This window comes from Rhipicephalus microplus, chromosome 6, assembly GCF_043290135.1.
Source record: "Rhipicephalus microplus isolate Deutch F79 chromosome 6, USDA_Rmic, whole genome shotgun sequence".
Lineage (NCBI taxonomy): Eukaryota > Metazoa > Arthropoda > Arachnida > Ixodida > Ixodidae > Rhipicephalus > Rhipicephalus microplus.
The window spans coordinates 66650699-66670778 of NC_134705.1; the positions used below are offsets into that span (position 1 = coordinate 66650699).

Consider the following 20080-nt stretch of genomic DNA (forward strand, 5'->3'; position numbering starts at 1 on the left):
GGGAACAATCCACCATTGATCTTGCCATATCAACCAGAGATGTGCGTCTCACTTGGTCAAGCGTAGCTGACCCATGGAGTTCAGATAACTGCCCATTTGTCTCGCTTCAGAGAATTCTAGCAGCCAGAGTGCTGCCTACACAGTGACAAATAGGGACAAGTTCCGTCAGCTGATTGCGGGGGCGCCATCACACGATAACCTGTTCAAACTAGTGAGTGAGTGTCTGCAGCAAGCTACAGTGCGACGACTGCGAAGCATAGACAAGCCAAACCCCGACCTCAAGCTCTTGAGACTACGTGCTTGTCGACGACGTGCTTACAGGAGGGCAAGAAAAAGCTCTGATTGGACACATTATAACCGCTTAGATGCAGCCATTAGGCGGCACACAAAACAACTTCGTCGAAGAAGCTGGGCCACTTTGTGTAGCTAGTTGCATATGCCGAGTGGTTTCGGGAGTGTGTGGCGCAAATATAATGTTCTTCAAACACCTCAGGTCTGCAAGAACCCAACTACAGCATTTTGCATCATGAATGGACGGTCTCCAAAAGTCCTTGTGGAAGATTTCATCAATATTTTCATCTGCCCTATGTCAAATGGCAGTGCCAGTCATCGTTCCGTAACAATTTTGTATGGGCCTCCATGTGAGATGGATGAGGCAGAATTTACCCTGGCCGAGCTGCATCATGCACTTAGCCTCTGTCAACGTCACACTGCCCCAGGCGAAGATGGTGTTACATACCAAGTCTTGCGAAACTTTGATGAGGTCTTTCATCAAAGTATCCTGGACGAATACAACAAAGTGTGGCAAACGAGTCTGATTCCTGCTGAATGGAAATCGTCTGTGGTGAAGCCAATTTCAAAGCCTAGTCACCTTGCACAACTCCTGAAGTCATAACGGCCAATATCACTAACTTTATTGTTATAAAGCTGATGGAACGTATGGTGCTGTTTCGTCTGGACGCCAGATTACTGGAGCTCACTTTCTTCCCTTACGTCATGAGCAGATTTCGGGGCCACCGTTCAGCCCTTGACAGCATAGCAGATCTTGTATCATCGCTTGAATCTACTTGAGCAAACAGACATTCAGCATATGTTCTATTTCTTGACATACAGCAAATATTTGACTCGGTGCCACATAAGGCGAATTATTGTGCACTGATGAATGGAGGAATTTCAGGTGGTATGTTACACTTTCTCCGTCATTTTCTATCTGAGCGTGGAATGAAAGTGCGCAATGGAGAACTACAGAGTCAACCTCACGTTGGTAAATGTGGCGTCCCATGAGCCAGCGTCTTGTCACCGCTTCACCTTAACAGCGTATTTTCTGGACTTCCAGGTCGATTACCAGAAGAGCGCAACTTTCCTATAGGCATAGCGATTTATGCACATGACGTCGCACTCTGGGTCAGTGGTCCGTCACGCCATGGTCCACGTCTTGGTGGTATATTGCAGCGAGCCCTGAAAGCAACTTCAGAATACTTGTTGGAAGTTGGCCTGCAGGTTTCACCTGTGAAGTGAGCTGCGATCGATTATCATCCAAGGCAACGCACTCGTCAAAGCCTTAGCACGTTTCACCTCGGAGACACATCGTTACAGTGGGCACACCAACATCGCTACCTGGGTGTAATCATCGATGATCGCCTTTGTTGGCGCCCTGCCGTTCCAACTGTAAGGAAAAAATTGCTTTCTCTCTTCAAGTATGTAGCCGCCTTGACTGCTAGGGTAGAGGGCATTGATCAGAGGACGGCACTACAGGCTTACCAATCAGCTGTACTCTCTTGCGTGATGTATGCTTTGCCAGTCCTGAATGTACCGCCTGCTTTGATGTCTCACCTGGAACGGGATCGTCGTATTCCCCTCCGAGTACTGTTTGGCTTACCTCGTGAAGCACACTAGTGGCCGCTAAGGCTGCAAACTGACCAGGGAGCGCTACGTCATATTGAGCGTCTGAACCGAGCCCCACATGGCAACGCACTCCTTAACAGGCTGTTGCAGAGCCCACTTTCTCGGATGGATAAATTGGCGGCTTTGTTTAATGACATTACTGGCAATTCCGGCGAAAATATTCAGTTGCCAACATCGACAGAGCACAGGCCATCTGCCTTCCCTGCCCATCTGTCAATTCCAGGAATACGCAAAAAGCGTGACCAACCTGTTTTAGAACTATAGCAATAAGTCCATTCACATTTATTTGAAAATTTCGAAGACAATGCAAAAGTTTTTGCGGACGCTTGTGTAAACAGCGATGGCCTGAGCGCTTGTGTAAACAGCGATGGCCTGAGCGCTTCCGTAGTTTTTTCTGCCCTTCAACCGATATCAGGCGGTTGTTTAAAATACCGCACCCCTCATAGTCGGTGACGGCCGAGCTAGCAGCGATTGATGTCACCCTTAACTACGTACAAGAAGGCTTACCAGCATCGAAGGTTGTCATCCTTACCGACTCTCGTGGTGCCCTTAGCAGTCTCACTAGCAAGGAGACCAGCAGCCCAATTCTGAGCAGCATCATGGAATCCATTAACAACATTCTGTCACGTGACGTATGCCTAGCTACACAGTGGGTACCTTCGCACGTGGGTATTGCCGGCAATGAAGAAGTGAATCACCTTGCTTCGCCACGCAACCATGATGGCTGTGACTATCCGGGAATTCTATATATGATGGACAAAGCTCGTCTGCCTATACGCCGACACCTCCTAAAGCAGCACCCAGACCAGCATGTGGCAAATGGATCGTTTTCTCCCCGTGTTCATGGCCGTGGCTTGCCTCGTAATTCTCGGGCGCTGTTGTATAAACTAAGAGTGGGCTCTGTGCTGGTGCGTGAACGATTACACCGTCAAGGGCGAGTGGACAGTCCGTTGTGCGCAGCTTGTGGCTCCTGCGAAACACTTGAGTATCTCGTAATGCACTGTCGCACATTTGCAACGCAGCGGTCTTTGTTTATTAAGGAATATGAATTCCTAGGACTCAAGTGTGCGACTCTAGACGACTACCTCTTTTCGAGTGGTAGTGCTTCCCGACGTGACCAAGCCCACCGAGCTCCCCTTACATTTATGAACCAAACGGACCTGGCCACTCATTTATAGGTGGTCTCTCTTTCTTTTTCTTTGTTTTCAATCATTTTTATTGAAAATTTTTTTTAACTCGTACTCGTCGAAGTCTTCGTCATTTTTTCTCCTTCGTCATCTTGTTTCCTCTTTCTCCCCTCTAATCTTTGTTTCCTCTGTTTTCTTCCCTCTCTCAAAGGAGTGAGCAAGAGTTGTGCCCCTCCAAGTGGCAGTTGCCAGCTTGCTCTCTCCCTCTTTCCTCTGTGTCCTTGTGTATCTGTGTATGCAAATAGGATAATAAATAATAAATAAATAAATCAACGTTTTTTATTCCTAATCATGAGCCCTTGGCGCGCGCCCAGGAATGTATAAATAAAAACAATGATGAGCTCATTTCAGTAGTAGCAGTCGTATGAGGCAATATTGTTAAAATCTTGTTTCGCGGAAATTGTGGTGTCAGCCTTCTTTGTTTAAAACAAAAAATTTACATCTTGTCGTGAGAGAAAATCTTGAGGAAGATGCAACTACAATAAACAATACAAACATCCGGGTCCTAGTGAGGATCGAACGTGCGTCATTCGCGTGAAAAAAAAGCTTAAAAAAACAGTGAAATACAGTAAAAATACTGTAAAAGGAAGCTTGCCAATGACAGTATTACTTTTTAGGCCACTTGTGCCGCAGATACGCCTAACAGGACATTTCAAAATACCAATGCAGGCGTCGTACAAGCCTGCATTGCCATCTGGCGTCAAAATAGAAGATTATCACCCCTACCATTTAGGTTAAAGAGGGTTACTCATTGCAATAGGCCCACACGTTACTGCGCATATTTTTTAAAGAGTACGTAGAGGGTGCACAGCAAGTTCGAAAACATTTCACGTGCATAAGTTCATTGTTTCGAAAATGCTAAAGATTGTTTAGAATGTAGTCATATGTGCAAGCTTCACTGACACAATTTATTTTCGACTTTATTACTTTGATCTTCTCGAGTTGCATCAAGCAATTATAAGTAAGCACCAAGTGGTTCAAGTACTCTCTCTATGAACCGAATATTGCTATTGTATTGAACTCTTAGACGTGACCCTAAAAGTGCCCTAATTTTTTCCGTAGAATTATTCACTGAAATACTGGCTTTTTACCTCAATTCTGCATTATTTGTTGGCAAGAGTACACCCTAATTTAGTAAGCATGAGCCTCTATAGACTCGTGAGTGGAAATTCTTGCGTAAAGTTTTTCAATATAAAATTAATCGTCTTTTGGATACAAGCCTACACGAAACTCTGAAAGGTAATTTTCGATATGTGGACCGTTATTTCTCAGTTGTGACATACGTTACATCCACTATATATATTTCAATTGTGTTGACTGTGTTTATGGCAGAAGGCATGGGCGTGTCGTTTACATAAAAGGCTCACAAATAAGTCTCTGCGATTCCTCGATTTTCACTTCGCTGTAGGAATGTCCATATTTACTGGTGTTTTAAGCATCCATTAACGAATTGTCAACGCTACATCAGGCCACTAAACGAACATCTCAATCACTTTTCACTGTCGCCTCCAGAAGAGTCTTGCAAGCATGGGCTGGCCTTCAGTTTGGAAAAATATGTAGCAAAACCAGAGGAAGAAAAGTTACCACCTAGTGCATTTGTGCGTAATTTTTCCACCTTAGCAGGTTTTTTTAAAAAGGCGTGCAGCAACGAATCTTAATGCTGACGCGTAAAAGATGCTCGCGATCATGCCTTCATGCATAAACTTGTACACGAGTTTAAAAAGAAATATTGGTTCTTACTATGTAGTTAATGTTGTTTTTATGGTGCCGAATTGTTTAGGCAAATTCTGTGCTTAAGTGGCAATAATGGCAGATAATTAACTGGGTGAATTTAGCTGCGTCTTTAGGAGTTGAACGCGATAGCGATATCCGTTCTCTAGTGCGTACTGAGTTCAGTATGGCTTGTTTCAGTGAAGCATTCGCATACGGCTACGTTGTGTGATGTGGAGGATGATTTTAGGAAGGAAAGAAGGAAGTGGCTGGAAACATTGGCACACAATCACGCTGGGAGATTGGCGAAGAACAACGTAGTTCTTTTTAAATACTGTTAATTTGCCAGCTCACGGTTTCTAAAGTATAAAACAAAGGCAAAAATAAATAAGAAATTTACAATTAGAAATAACGAATACAGAAATTGAAGCAGACGGTTTCACCAACAGCAATAAGTAAATGAATGAATGAATAAAGTAATTTGAAAAATGAGTTTTTTGGGAGTAATAAGAAGTTCTTAAGCCTGAAGTTTTTTGAAGTTTTAATAAACTCCTGCAAGGAGTCGGCAACTCTCCCGTCAGTGAACCCCAAGGACGAAGCCCCCAAAGAAAGTACATTTAGAGTGGACAACCACAATCCTACGAGATTGAAGACGGCATCTAATGTGATTTTGCGCAATTCAGCGTATTTTGTACAATATATCACATAATGTTCTGACGTCTCAGGCACTCCACAAAACCGAAAATTAGGGGAAGCAGCCAGACAAGCTCTGTGTAAATAAAAATTTGGACACGGAGTATGACCCCTCAGCCTTGTGATTTTAAGCGCGGGCATTTGTGGGCGTGAAATGCTTCCGAGCTTGCCATGCACCCACTACATGGTGTTAAAGAAAACGGCTTCGTAACGCGTTCATCTTTTGTAGTGGGTGGCCCACTTTAAGCTTTGAAGTCATTAAAATCATGTTCTGACACCCGATTACACTGTACGCTTGTACGACGCATTATTACTGCGCTATAACAAGTTACGCTGGGAAGCACGTATACACTAAGTCCGCATTTGTGCAGCATACGTTACTTTCACTGTATCTTTAGCACAGGAAGTTATTTTCTCTTTATTTTCAAGTGGACGCGTGGCTCTGTGCATGAACACCAACTTGCCACGCGAAAGACTTGGCTTCGACTGAAACCCAGACCTCAAATTTTTATTATACAATTTATTTGCATCCTTCTGGGTTTTCGGGTATGCACAAGATGATGAGTTATCGCTCATACACAATGAAGCCGACACCGGCATTTTCGCCAAACGAGCTCTTGAACGCAGCCTCAGTAATAAAGATAGGTGTGATAAAAACAAATATGGTGAAAGCCATCTAAACATGCATGTTGCGTGTGCAGTGGTGAGTTCGTGGGAGGTGTCGTATTTCAATATTTAGTGACCTGTAGTTATTGGACAGATGAGCCGGTGTGCAACTGGAAAGCTACGATTATATTATAATGCGAAGTTTTACGTTCAAAAACGACGACACGCTTTTGAGAGACGCCGTGTTCAAGGTTTTCGAAAAATTCAATCATCTGGTGTTCTTTATAGTGCACTGACATCGCACAGTGCACGGACTTTTACAATTAAAGATTTATTGAAAAGCTACAATCGTGGTTGGGATCAAACGCAGGAGTCCTGTGGATAAGTCCGCAGTCGACTGCCTTAGTGGCTCATCCACTGAGGCGGACATAAGCTACGAGAGCAAACTGTCTATTTTTACATAACAACCCTTGTTATTTGGCATGGAACTCGTGTGAGTGAACGTGCGTTATCTCTAGCACTATTGTTATTTTTACCCACGAGGATTATTTAAATCGTTGTGTTTCTGTAACCTACCGTATCAACAAGTCACGTGATTCTAGGGAGATGCAAGCCTCAGTGACATTGCAAAAATTGTAATTTTTTTTAATGACGAGAGTGTCACCTAACTAATCTGTTCCTCTCTTGCGATGCGTGCTTTTCACTTTTAAGCTTTTTTTTTTCGTTTCAGTAAGCTTCCGGTAGTGAGCAGTGAGAGCTTTGTGTGGTTCATCTCTGATTTGTCCTCGTTTTTTCAGTGCTTTCTTTTCTTCAAGTATGTATATCATAATACGGCAGCTCAACTTTCTACTGATTAGTACTGCGGTAGCTGTGTTAAATCTCGCAGCAGACAATTGGCTTTTTGCCTGTGTCTAAGCCATCCTAATAAAAACATTGCAACAAAGTTTTACAAATGTAAATGGCATTTTTAATTAAAAAACGCAAGGCTAATAAAATTTTCGCAAAATTCTAATCACAGATTCTCAATAACCCAAAGAAACACATATTAGAATGTACATCCTCAATGGCTATTTATTCATTTGAGTTTCCTCAGGCCCAGGAGCACTAAGATGAAGCTAGAACACAGTGAAACGCAAGCCCTAAGCTTTGTTCTACAAAATGATGGGTAACTGAAGCACTTACGACTACCAGTATGAGCAAGAACAAACAATGAAATATTTGCTTGGGGTATAATCGCGGTACGCTAATTCACAAAGTAGAAAAGTCCTATTGAAAACTTTATGCAACCGGCAATTATGAAAAAGGAAACCATTTGATACTGCGAAGATTTGTTCCCCACAGGCACTAGAAAGAAATGACTAATTAAATGGTTGCGCAAAGTTTTGTAATACTGTCACGCCGTGGGGATGACCGTCAGGAGCGGAAAGCTATGATAGATAGAAAATACGACCATTCAGGATGGGATTCGCAGAGTGGGAATGGATACTATCTTCTGAACGGGACATATGCAAGAAATCATGCGGTAATACGTGATAGGCAGAAGCTGCAAAGACTATTTCATTATTTTAATGCTGGCAGTAGGACTATTCTTTCTGAAAATATTCTGCATAAACTATTCTGGGTGAGTTTTTGAGCAAATCTCCGTACATCAGTGAATGGGTTTCAAATGAAAGCTGCGCATGCAAGTTTACTTGTGGACAATAGTTTTGTTGAGAGGAAGCTTGTAATAAGAAAGGAGCTTAAGTACTGTTGCGGCGAGGATATTGCAACAAGCGAAAATGATTTTATTTCATTTTCCTATACATGATCGGTGCTACATTTGAGTGCTAGAATTAAAAAAATGTTTTGCTAAATTGGTAAACCATCCTAGCATATGTAGTATGCCGCCAAAGTGACGCTGTTCACTCACTGTGCCTCATTAAACAATATTGTGAAATTTTTTTTCCTTTATTATTTCTTACATTGCACAGAAAGAGGAGCAGGAGCTAAGGACCATATGACCTGACAGAGCCTCTTGCTCCTTTGTGAATTCGGCATGCATATACATTGCTTTTATACGTGTACAATAACACATCAGCATGCACATAATTAAAGGCAAACAGAGCTCATACAGTTCACATCATACAAGTACCTTCATACAACAAAAAGCTATATAAATGCTTCATAAAACGATACAATGAAAACGCTTTGTGTAAAATGAAAATTATTATCAACACACTTCATAAAAAGAAGCATATCATGCAAAACACTTAATGAAAAAAAAACATCATTCAAACTGTTCAAGATTGTGCACCTCAATTCAGTAAATTATGAAGCTTGAAACTGTAGCAAAAAACCAGTAAGAAAACAAGTATAAATGGCGTAGTTACCATATCGACATGTTATCATATTACGAAACATAACGCCTTTTGCATATTTTTCGCAAAGGGGTGCGCGAAAGCCTGTCTTCCCTCACACTAATTAACAGCCGGGGTATTTTAAATTGTAGGTTCTGAGTTTGTTCGCGTGAGTGTTGACATTGTTGTTAGGTGGCGTAATTGATACCGTGGAGATGAAATTGGTATGCTACTACCATGAAGTTTCTGTTTCTTATGATGAATAGTAATCTATAATAGTATAATTGAATTGCTTTTTTCAAGAGTGTTTATCAAAACTAGTGCATGTGGTCTACCATGATAGTTTTGGAAACTTCTGAAAAAGATTTTTTGTAGTTTTAATAACTTGAAGTAGTGCGTCCTCACATGATTTATTATTCTGAAAGCCATACTACAGTGTGCTACTTATAGTACACTTACTTAGAAATCCTTCCAGCCGCGAGGTTATAACAGCCTCAAAGTGTTCTGAGAAGAGCTGTGGTACTGAATTGTTCATGGAGAGGTGTGCACCCCCTTTGTGAACAGCAGAGGCTCGGGCTAGTTTAAGTTTGCTTTGGAAAACTCCCGACCACAAAGCCTTTTACTAAAAAATTTGTTAAATAAAGCTTCAGTTGAATGTATATTCTTGTGTGCAGTATACATTGTTTATTGTTATGTTATCTCACTTTCAGGGCTCACCCTTTTCACCTCCAGTAAGTATACATAAGAAGTATACGCCATGCAAGAGTGTTGAGCCTATGACAACTATATTATACTTGGTGATCTAAAAATAGTATATTACGCATAATCGGCGCACAATGGAACCTGTACACTCGTCACAAGAAAGAGGAATATGATTTTTGCAAATTTCACTTGGCTTTACTGCATGATACTAATTAGGGATACACGAAATTATTGAACATGGAGAAAACATGACGCATGACACATCGGGTGACAGTGCAGCAAATTCATGACTTAGCGTCATCTGCCATACCAAACTATTTGCGTCTTTTTTTTCCCGAAGGGCATATATAGAAAGCCCCACCATGGTGGTCTAGTGGCTAAGGTACTCGGCTGCTGACCCGCAGGTCACGGGATCTAATCCCGGCTATGGCGGCTGTATTTCCGATGGGGGCGGAAATGTTGTAGGCCCGTGTACTCAGATTTGGTTGCATGATATAGAACCTCAGGTGGTCTAAATTTCCGGAGCCCTCCCCTACGGCGTCTCTAATATTCATATGGTGATTTTGATACGTTAGGGAAGAAGAAGTGTCTCTTTAGAAGAACGCTTGTTTCAGCGCTCTGTTTCATTTTAGTGAAATCATCGGTCTTTTGAGGTGCCTCGCCTCTCCGTCTTGCGGTGATGGACATCGAGCATGGCAGAGGCCCGCCATGTCACAGGTCCTCACACCCGTCAGCCACAAGGAAGCGAGCTGGCTCTCCCAGTGACACTGAGGACACCGATCTCTATTCTATGTCGGAAGACGACACATCCGATGGCAGCTTCACACCTGTCCGGGGTAAGAGGGCAAAGAGAAGGACGGCGAATACAGCAGCATCAGCTCCTGCAAGCACAGCGACTGTGCATTCAAGGCCTGCGCGCTGGCCGCACGTCATCATCTTCATGCCCGAAGATCCATCAAGCAACCTACGGCTCCTGAACAGGCAAGCCCTTTCGGTTGCTCTCGAATGTGCGGTGCCACATCAAATTAAGGACGTACGAGTAAACCCAAGGAAGAACATTCTCGCATAGACGTGCAAGATGTGAGTGCGCTAGGACAGCTGCAGCAAATGACTGAGCTAGGTGGCATTAAAATGCGCCCCTTTATCCCGATGGATGACAAATCAATTGCCGGTGTAATTTATGACATCGACATTGCCATTCCTAATGCTGACTTGTCTACCCTCATCAAGCCTGCAAACGAGGGAACTGTCATTACGCAAGTGCGGCGCCTTGGAAATACGCGCTGCGTAAAAGTGTTTTTCAAGGGAGATTGCATACCGTCCCACGTTAAAGTTGGACATTTTCGACATCCGGTTCGACCATTCATCCCAAAGCCACTTCAATGTCATCAGTGCTTCAGGCTAGGACACGTCAAGGGCGTATGCCCCAACTTACGACTGTGTCCCCGCTGCGCTGAATCTCATGCTGAAGACGCCTGTCGGGCGACTACTCTGAAGTGCGCCAACTGCAGTGGTCCTCATGCTGCCTCGTCGAAAGACTGTCCTCGAATCCAAAAGGAGCGCGCGGTTCTCAGACAAATGGCCCGAGAAAACTCAACGCACAGGGAGGCAGCCGAAGTAGTCCGGCGTCGGCATCGACGTCGGCATCATCGAAAGTCTTCAAAGAAGGCACATTCCCGAGACGCTCCTTCCCACTCTGTAGCGGTTCCATCCAGTAGCGCCGCGAAAGGGCCCACCACTTCTACGAAAGAAACAGAGAAGCCTCCTTCTCTGGAGGAATGGCCCACGCTCCCGACACGCTCTTCTGCGAAGGAGCCTCGGCAGGTTGTGGCCACACAAGAGCCGTCTCCAACCATGGAAGATTTGCCTAAAACAGATCTTCAAGTGATCTCGGTGCTGCGTTCCCTTATAGAAGCCATCCGAGTGATATTAGTCGACATGAAGACACCATCTGCTCGAAGCGCACTTGGACTATTGGACGCCCTAAGCCCAGTACTTGAATCTCTCAACTAGGAAGATGGCTACTCACACCTCAACCTTTCTTAAAGAAGTCAAGGCTGCATCCGTCATCCAATGGAACGCCAGAGGACTAAAATCACGCCTTTCAGATTTTCGTCAGTTTGTGTTTACCAACGTGTTTCCAATTATCGTCATTTGTGAACCCAATTTGTCGAAACCAATAAGACTATCAGGGTACGAAGCTGTCATGTCTTCAACGAACGGTGCGTGCAGCAAAATCATCGTCTTTGTTCGTCGTGAACTGACGTATGTTGTGCAACCAATTGCACCTCACGATGACAATCAGTATGTCTGCATCACTGTGAAAAAGAACCAACTCATGTTTACTCTCATAGGCGTTTATATATCACCGTCAAGTAATCTCGATTCCAGGAGATTAGCGGATATTTTGAGAGTGTGCCCTGCACCATGGGTCCTCATAGGTGATTTCAATGCGCACAATCACGCATGGGGAAGTACGCGGACAAATGCAAGAGGACGCAGGTTAGCAAACATCGCCTACAACTATGGCCTTACTCTCCTGAACGATGGCAGCCCCACTTTTCTTCGAGGGGTGACATACGGCAGCTGTCTCGACCTTGCTTTTGTCTCCAACTCCCTCGCGAGATACGTCAAGTGGTTTCCAGATGTTGAGACACGAGGAAGCGATCACATTCCAATCTACCTTAACATCAAAGGCTTGTCTAGTTATGGTCCACGGACGACCATTCGAGCAGTCCAATGGACCAACTTCAAATCTGACATGGAAGATGCTTGCAGCGATGGCCTACGATCTAGGTTAGAGGAAACAATTAAGAGCACAATGCAAAACGCCACTCGCACGGTGACGATATCTTCCACACGAAACGACTTTGATATAGAGTTGGAGCGACTCCGAGCACTGCGACGCCGGGCGGAACGTCGGTATCGGCGTACAAAATCAATTCACGATCTTAGGGCAGCCAGGAGGATGCAAAAGAAGATTCGGCATCGCATGGATAGATTAGCGTCGGAACGATGGACAACGTTTTGCCAGTCACTGGACCCTCGCAAGCCACTCTCACACATTTGGAAAACGGTGCAAGGTCTGCGTCACCCTACGGAACAGCGCTTTCCATTCAAAGCGCTCGCGCTATTTCAAAGGAGGCCAGACATCGATGTCGCAGAAGATTTCTGTGCGCAGATCGCCAACCTAGCCACTCATCCAGATTCTCCAGTGAGAGGTGACGTCCCCCGTTCCCGTGACTACCACATGGACCTCCTTTTTACAATGGAGGAGCTCGAGGCGGCACTAGCTCTCTGCAGGCGTTCAACTTCTCCGGGCCCAGATGGTATTCCGTACCGAGCCTTGTGCAACCTTGGGGAAGGTGCAAGGAGAGAACTGTTGAGCCTCTACAACATCTCGTGGCAGGATGGCAATGTTCCTGATGACTGGAAAGTAAGCCGCTTGTTACCCATCTTGAAGCAGGGCAAATCCCCACTCGAACTAACCTCATACCGCCCAATAGCGCTGGCCAGCTGCGTAGGGAAGATAATGGAACGGATGATACTAGGCCGCCTGGAGTGGTATCTTGAATACTACAAGATTTATCCGAATTCAATGGCTGGTTTCCGACGCGACCGCTCTTCTATTGACAATGTCGTTGATCTAGTTTCGTACGTTCAGCACGAAAGATCCCTTAAGCGACTATCTGCAGCTTTGTTTCTAGATGTGAAAGGCGCTTATGATAATGTTCTACATGAAGCCATTTTGGGTGCTCTTGCGGAGGTTGGCCTTGGTGGTCGAGTCTTTCGGTGGATTTCGAGTTACCTGGCTGCAAGATCATTCTTTGTGTTAACAGAAGATGGCCCAACTACGCGACGCTATACTTCCAGGGGTGTTCCTCAAGGCGGAGTTCTTAGCCCGACGCTATTCAATCTTGCACTAAATGGCCTTGCTGAATACTTGCCAAGCACCATTAAAATATCAATATACGCAGACGACATCTGTGTCTGGACATCGGCAGTCACACGTCCTCAGATACGTTCCCGGCTTCAAAAAGCAGCAACTATGATTGCCAACTACTTGTTCAAACAAGGTCTCAGCATATCACCGGAAAAATGCGCGCTGGTGGCTTTCACTCGCAAAGCAATGACCCCTTATGTCATCTCAATCTGCGGGCGACCAATTTCTTACGCCAAAACCCACCGGTTTCTGGGCATCATTATTGATAGGGACCTCTGTTGGAGTCCGCATGTGACCTATATGACGAAGCGCCTGACCGCTGTTACTCAACTGTTCAAGTTCCTGGCAGGAAAGACGTGGGGGATGTCAGTAGACGCAATGATGGAGCTCTACAGGGCCCTGTTTCTCGGTTTCCTCAGATATAGCTTGCCTGTGCTTAGCAATACCTGCAAGACCAATGTTCGTGTTTTACAGGCAGTACAAGCCCAAGCGCTGAGAGTGTGCCTCGGTCTGCCCAGATGTACGTCAACAGAAGCAACAATTGCAATTGCTGGTGACTATCCGATACAAACTCACATTGTTGTAGAAGTCCTGAGAACGCACATCCGACACTTCGCACGTGCCCCCGGCCATCACATTGCACTGTTGCCTTCAGAGAGGCGCCAAGCATCGTTCGCCAAAATTATCGTGAAATACAACGATAAACTTCCCTCGGGCTTCACTCATGCATCTAAACCACCCATACCACCTTGGTGTCTTATTCGACCCACAGTGCATCTTAGTGTACCAGGGATCCGGAGGAAATCTGAGTTTTCGTCACCCGTGCTGAAACAACTGTCTCTTCTTCTTTTGCACGAGAAATATTCAGACAGCATACATGTATACACCGATGGTTCCACGAACCACCAGTGTTCGTCAGGGGCAGTAGTTATCCCAGCAAGAGGTGTTACCATCAGCTTTAGGACTGACCACTCCACGGCATCTACAGCAGCGGAACTAGCTGCTTTGCGCGCTGCACTTTGTGTGGTCAATCGGGAACCACCGCAACAATGGTCGATTTTCAGCGACTCAAGGGCTGCCCTACGATCTGTGCTCTCAGCACTGCGTCGCGGCCCGTACGAACAGCTTGTTTTTGAAATTCGATGCCTTCTCCACACTTTACTCGAGAAAGGGCATCATGTGACGCTTCAATGGCTGCCAAGTCATTGCGGCATCATAGGGAACGAACATGCCGATACTGCCGCGCGGGCAGCCCTCGAAGGAACACGAAAAGAAGCCATACCACTTTCGAGGACTGATGCTGCCAGTAATCTTCGACGACTTGCGCGTGAAATCACGTTTTCACTATGGTGCCCACCAAGCATCGATACGAATCGTCAACACCACCTGTCCTATTTGATGGCTCTCCGCATGCCCACTGGACTCGACCGAAGAGAAGCCACCCTACTTCATCGCGTATGGCTAGGAGTGGCATTTACAAAATCTTACTCCTTTGTCATAGGAATGGCCGACAACGCTCTCTGCGATGCCTGTCATTGCGAAGAGACGCTACACCACATCCTGTGTGACTGTCCATTGTATGAAATCCAGAGACAGTCACTGGCGTCTGCTTTTGCGCGTATCGACAACAGCCAAATGTCTGTGGACACTATTCTGTGGAGTGCCCGAGAGAAGACACTGCAACAGAAGGCGACGAAAGCTCTGTTGAAATTCCTACGCGACACCGACTTGAACAAGCGACTGTAACAGCAATGTCACACACCGCGAAAGACAAGACTGGACTATGACTGAGTGTGCGCGCATGTGCTGCCGAATGTGCTGTTTCTATCTTCCCTCTCTGCTCTCTTTCATCTCCCCCATCCTTCCCCCATGCGCAGGGTAGCAAACCGGCTGCCTATAGGCTGGTTAACCTCCTTGCCTTTCTTTTCCCTCTATTTTCCTTCCTTCCTTGATACGTTAACCCCAGAAATAATCACCATCAGATAGTAGAAAAAACAATTGCTGTTTGTCTTAAATACATATTAACAATGTCCTTTTATCGGCTGAAATAGCACCTCAACGTCAATGCAGTTACACCGAAGGAAGTCAGAGCCACTCAACGTACGGTGTCTGGCTGAATTTACAGAATTTGGTGGCTCAACATTTCTATTTCAAGCGTTTGCGTTCGCTATAAATGCACCATTTTCTCTAAATTGAATTGGTATATAAATTGCATACTTAGTTCACGCTATATACAAATTATTTGTGGCAACCTAGTACAGCGTCAATGCTTCTGTTTAACGTCACTTAGTTACTCCGGGACGGTGTATGATACGGGTCGGGAACTTCTGCAGCCAAAAAACCCAGTCACGTGAAAGCAATTCGGTGGAAGTGGTAAGGGGGGGGGGAGGGGTAAACAGGGTTGTAGAAAAAAATATTTCAAATCTTCATTCAAATTGAAAGACTAAATTCAAATCATCCTTGTTAATACTTAGAGCACGGCTTTGTAGAGGAGTTGAGAACTTGGCATAATGAGGGCGTAGTGCATTTTTGAAGTGATCCTGCAAGACTTTTTGAGCATGGTCAGGAAAGGCTGCTGATTGGTAGTAAAAGCCCTTGAGATTGTGTGAGCCATATAAGATAGGGCAACACGCACCTGTAATTCACAATCAATTCTCCAAGTCAACTGAATATTGCGTTTTTTTTTCTAGACAAATCACGCAAAATGCTCGAAAATTACTCGTCACAACCGTTCCACCAGACTATGGTTGATCTGAGTATGGTGCGCTAGGTCGTTACAGCGATGGTCGCGGGAGGCTGCGACTTGGCCACGCGTGCGAACGCGATCACACCAAAAACGAAAATAAACTTGGCTCCGGATCTGCATGTTACATTGCAAATGCCATCGAAAGACGACCGTCTTGCGGCCAGAGAAAGTGAACAAAACTTTTTTTGAATGTTCTGCGCAAGAAAATTGGTGAATCGTATTCTGGAGGCACTGCAGTAGAGAACGTCGAGCGTGCAGCGGAGGCGATTGAGGGCATCGAGGCACGTTAGAGACGGGTGTTATACTGGTAGTTGCCTTCGGAAACGATGGGAGGTGTGCGAGTCTGCGGAGAAAGATGTGTGCCATTCTCGGGGGTGATAAGATATCGAAAGCAAAGCGATGGGCAGGTGCTGCCACCGTGTCGTTTTAGCAAAGCGTTGGTAACACTTGCCTTTTTGAGCACCGCGTTGCACTGTCAGCGCAGCGAGTTTAGCGCTACGGTCCTTATAATTACTTGTGTGTGCCTTTTCTGGTATAAAGGCACACATACAAAACATCGACATGCTGTTATGGTACCTGAGATATGTGCAGTGATTGCTTTTTAATTGACAATCACACAATTATCAACGATAAATTTTCAGAAATATTGTTGGGCGCTGCAGATGGGGTCGGCAGTTTGAGGTATTGTTAAGGTGGACAAATACGAAAATGTACAGACATACCAACATTTGCTCGTCGAAGGTCTCCAAGAAAAACTATCGTCTTTAAAAGTGCTGAAGGTCATGACTGATGAGGCGCGCATGATGTATTTTATTTGCCTATGCCAAACCTCCCTGCTTTCATCGGGTTGATAGAAAAGTGAACCCGATTGCAGGTTGCGACGAATATGTGTAACGCTCCTCGTACTGAACGGATTTTACTGCTAATACTAGTGATAATAATACTACTATTAACAACGAATGTCAGGCTGCGGAGGCGTGGAGCACTCGCTAAGTGGCTGCAGCGCGTGCTCACCGTCAAGACGCACCGATGAGAGCTCGCGAAGCCGAAGCGAAACACCGGTGCTGGCAGCAAGCACAAGCCGCTGATCCAGAGGCAGCGAGAGTTGTCGCAGCGGAAGCGGCACGGGCTCGTCGACAAGGTGACAAGCAGCTGAGGTTGGGCCCTTAGCTGAGAGCCGACGAAGCTGTGGCGACATGGAAGCGGCTACAAGCAAAATTTGTGGAGGTGCGGGAGCGGGAAGAGTCAGCGAAGCACCTGAAGTGGTTCTTTTTCAAGGTTTGTGGTGCCGACATGTGATTTAGGCGTGACTTCCCAACTCGCAGTTTCTGCCACAGTTTCGAGGTATGCGACTACTTGTGGTTTGACAAGAATTTCACCACGATTTCTACTCTCAGAAACGAGGAATCCCTCGCGTCGACTGCAGTAGTTTGCCACCACCCCTTTTCGTGAATTAGATCACAGTGAGTACAGAATGCTCTTTACTTGAAAAGAGTGTTTGGTGGCTGGGGAAGTCTCTTTGATGAGTGTGGTGTACGAGTACCGCTACTCAACTAAACCATACCAACTGCCCGAGCTCAACCCCGTGGCAGTTCACCTGATCGCTCTTCGCCTACCCTTTATGACAATCAGGTGCTTCACGCCGGCAGCGGTCAGTGCGATATCAAAGGTTGAGTAGTGAATATACCCATCAACTTGCAAAATACTGCGCGATGCGTGCCACAAAACATCCCCAATGACGTCGCCTTCTACATTCACCTCAACAACTATCGTACAAGAGGGGGCTTTACATAAAGCGCGACGTGCACGAGTGGCTAGAACATCTCGATGGTTATCCTCTTTGAAAATATTGCAAGAAGAAGAGTGATTCGGGTAGCTTTTGCAAATTGAAGAAAATGAACTGAAGTGTGACAATGATGAGATCGGGCTGGTGACGGAGGTTTCATATTTCGAAGAACCGTTGCAAGCAGTCATCAGTATAAAATTGTGAGTCATCTGTTGGGGTACGACAATGACGGCATCGGCACTGTTGCTGCTGCTGCTACTTCTGCTATGACTGCTCAAAAAAAACTGTGGTCAATGGCAGGCCCTCACAGTCTCGATGTGGCACACGGCAAAGGTGAAACGCCCAGCCTGCTGCTCTTAGGCTAGTACATTGAAGAGCTCTCGTTCCCGCATTTGTACGTGGGCATGGCTCGTCAAATCACCGAAACTCAACCGACGCCCTTGGATGGATGGATGGATGGATGGATGGATATGACTGTACCCTTTAGATCGGGCGGTGGCTAGCGCCACCAAGCCGTAATACCTAATGAACCAAAAACTATATATTTTTTTTCCTTAAAAAAAGAGTTTGAGGATTCGTACTTTGCAGTGAAGAGTTTAATTTTCACTCGTGCCTTGACTTTAGCCACCAATCAGATAACCTCCTTCTAGGTAAGTCTACCCGCTTAAAGTTTATTTTGCCCTCCCGGTCCCTAAACCCCAGTGCTTTGAAAAACTCTGCGCCATCATCCTGAACTATAGGGTGAAGCCCTTTACAGAACATTATCAAGTGTTCGGCAGTTTCTTCTTCCTCTCCACACGCACTGCATACTGTGTCTACCCCTTCGTATTTGGCCCGATATGTCTTGGTTCGCAGTACTCCCGTTCTGGCCTCAAACAGTAGAGAACTACCCCGAGTATTATCATAGATCCTTTCCTTGGCAATTTCCTGCTTAAACGTTCGATAGATCTCTAGTGCGGACTTCTTTATCATGCCCATTCTCCACATGTCAGTCTCCGTTTCCTTCACTTTCTTCTTAACCGATAGTTCTTTTTGGTTTGGCCACCTGCTGTTTTCTAAGTATTTACCAGTCAACTTCCTGGTTCGCTTCCTCCATTTTGTATCGACATTCTTCATGTACAAGTAGCTGAAAACCTTCCTAGCCCAACGCTCTTCCCCCATTTCTCTCAATCGCTTCTCGAATTTTATCTTGCTGTCGCTGCCCAGATGTCGCTGCCCACCTTCGCAGTTTTTCAGAAAAGATTCCTCTTCAAGACATAGGGTCTCACAGGTCATCGATTCCTCATGGACATCAATCAAGGTGCATGAATTCTCTTGGACACTTCAGGACAGTCATATTTCACAGCACTTACATCAAACTATCATGATTGTATAATAAATGGCCTATGCGAGTACTTCCTGTGCACGCTGAACGAACGTTTTTGGACCAACACGTGTTACCGTTCGCATTCTTTATTTTTACAATTGGGTTTTCTCCACAAAATCAGCGCCTTGTGTAGTTTTTATACCTTTTTCATTTTTTTGTTTATGGCTGCTCTTGCTTCTCGTAGGAGCGGGCTTATTACTACCTTCATCTTACGTTATTTTCCTTTCTGGCTGATGGACAGTTTAAGTTGGGGCTGGTTCCTGGAAACGTTAGAACGGCTGTGAGTGGAACCTGCAGGTGTGGCTCACGCGCAGGAAAAGCTTGACTACATTTAGCGCGTGGGAATCGTGAATACTAATCTCGGGACGTTCGCGATTTATGCTTTCGCCATCTTCGACTTTATTCTGAACGTACTCAAAGACAAGCGGTCCTCCCTGTTGAGGGTCTACGTGGACGTAGACTTCCTCAATCGGGTCAAGCTATAACAGCGCAGGAGAGCGCACATACACACTAACCATGAGCTGGTGTAGATGCCCACAGAATAAGAATACGCGTGCGCCGACATTCCACGCACTTGAAAATGGTTGAGGACCTGCCGACCAAGAGCACGAATCTACTCGGGCGTCCGCGAACACAGATCCACACGCCCAACCACACGTGCTGCAAGCACTCAAGTACAAGTGTAGGTTTGGCATTTCCTTAATGACGAGTAACGAAACCAGAATATAGTGCCCTTCCTTCCCAACGAGGACTAAGCAGAGAAAGCAAAGCGCTATCGACTACCTAAGCACAACAAATATACGGTCACAAGGAAGTGACAAGAATGAAGGAAGCAGACGAATAATAAACTGTTTACTCGGGCCGAACTTGTCACTACATAAAAGAAAAGTCAGATTACAGCAAAAAGCGAGCACTGATAGCGGTGAGCAGGGCGTGAGCCGTCGATCAACTGAAAAGTGGCGAAGCATGTCGGCATTTATACACTTTCGATCTAATATTCTAGCGTTATCGCTAGCGGCAATGTAAGTTCCAGAATAATCTGAAAGGTTCACGAAGAGGGCGTGATCTTAAGAAAACGATCTACTACTTCCTCGAAGCTT

At 45.4% G+C, this 20080-nt stretch overlaps 1 protein-coding gene across 9 annotated transcripts in view; it reads left to right on the top strand.

The window, feature by feature from the left end:
• LOC142764790 (uncharacterized) overlaps positions 1-20080 on the top strand; it is a 318584-nt gene that overhangs the window by 24824 nt on the left and 273680 nt on the right. For all 9 annotated transcript variants that reach the window (XM_075865312.1, XM_075865316.1, XM_075865317.1 and 6 more), the window contains exon 3: positions 9148-9168. In XM_075865312.1, the coding sequence (XP_075721427.1) occupies positions 9148-9168 (21 nt within the window). The remainder of the gene's footprint in view (positions 1-9147; positions 9169-20080) is intronic.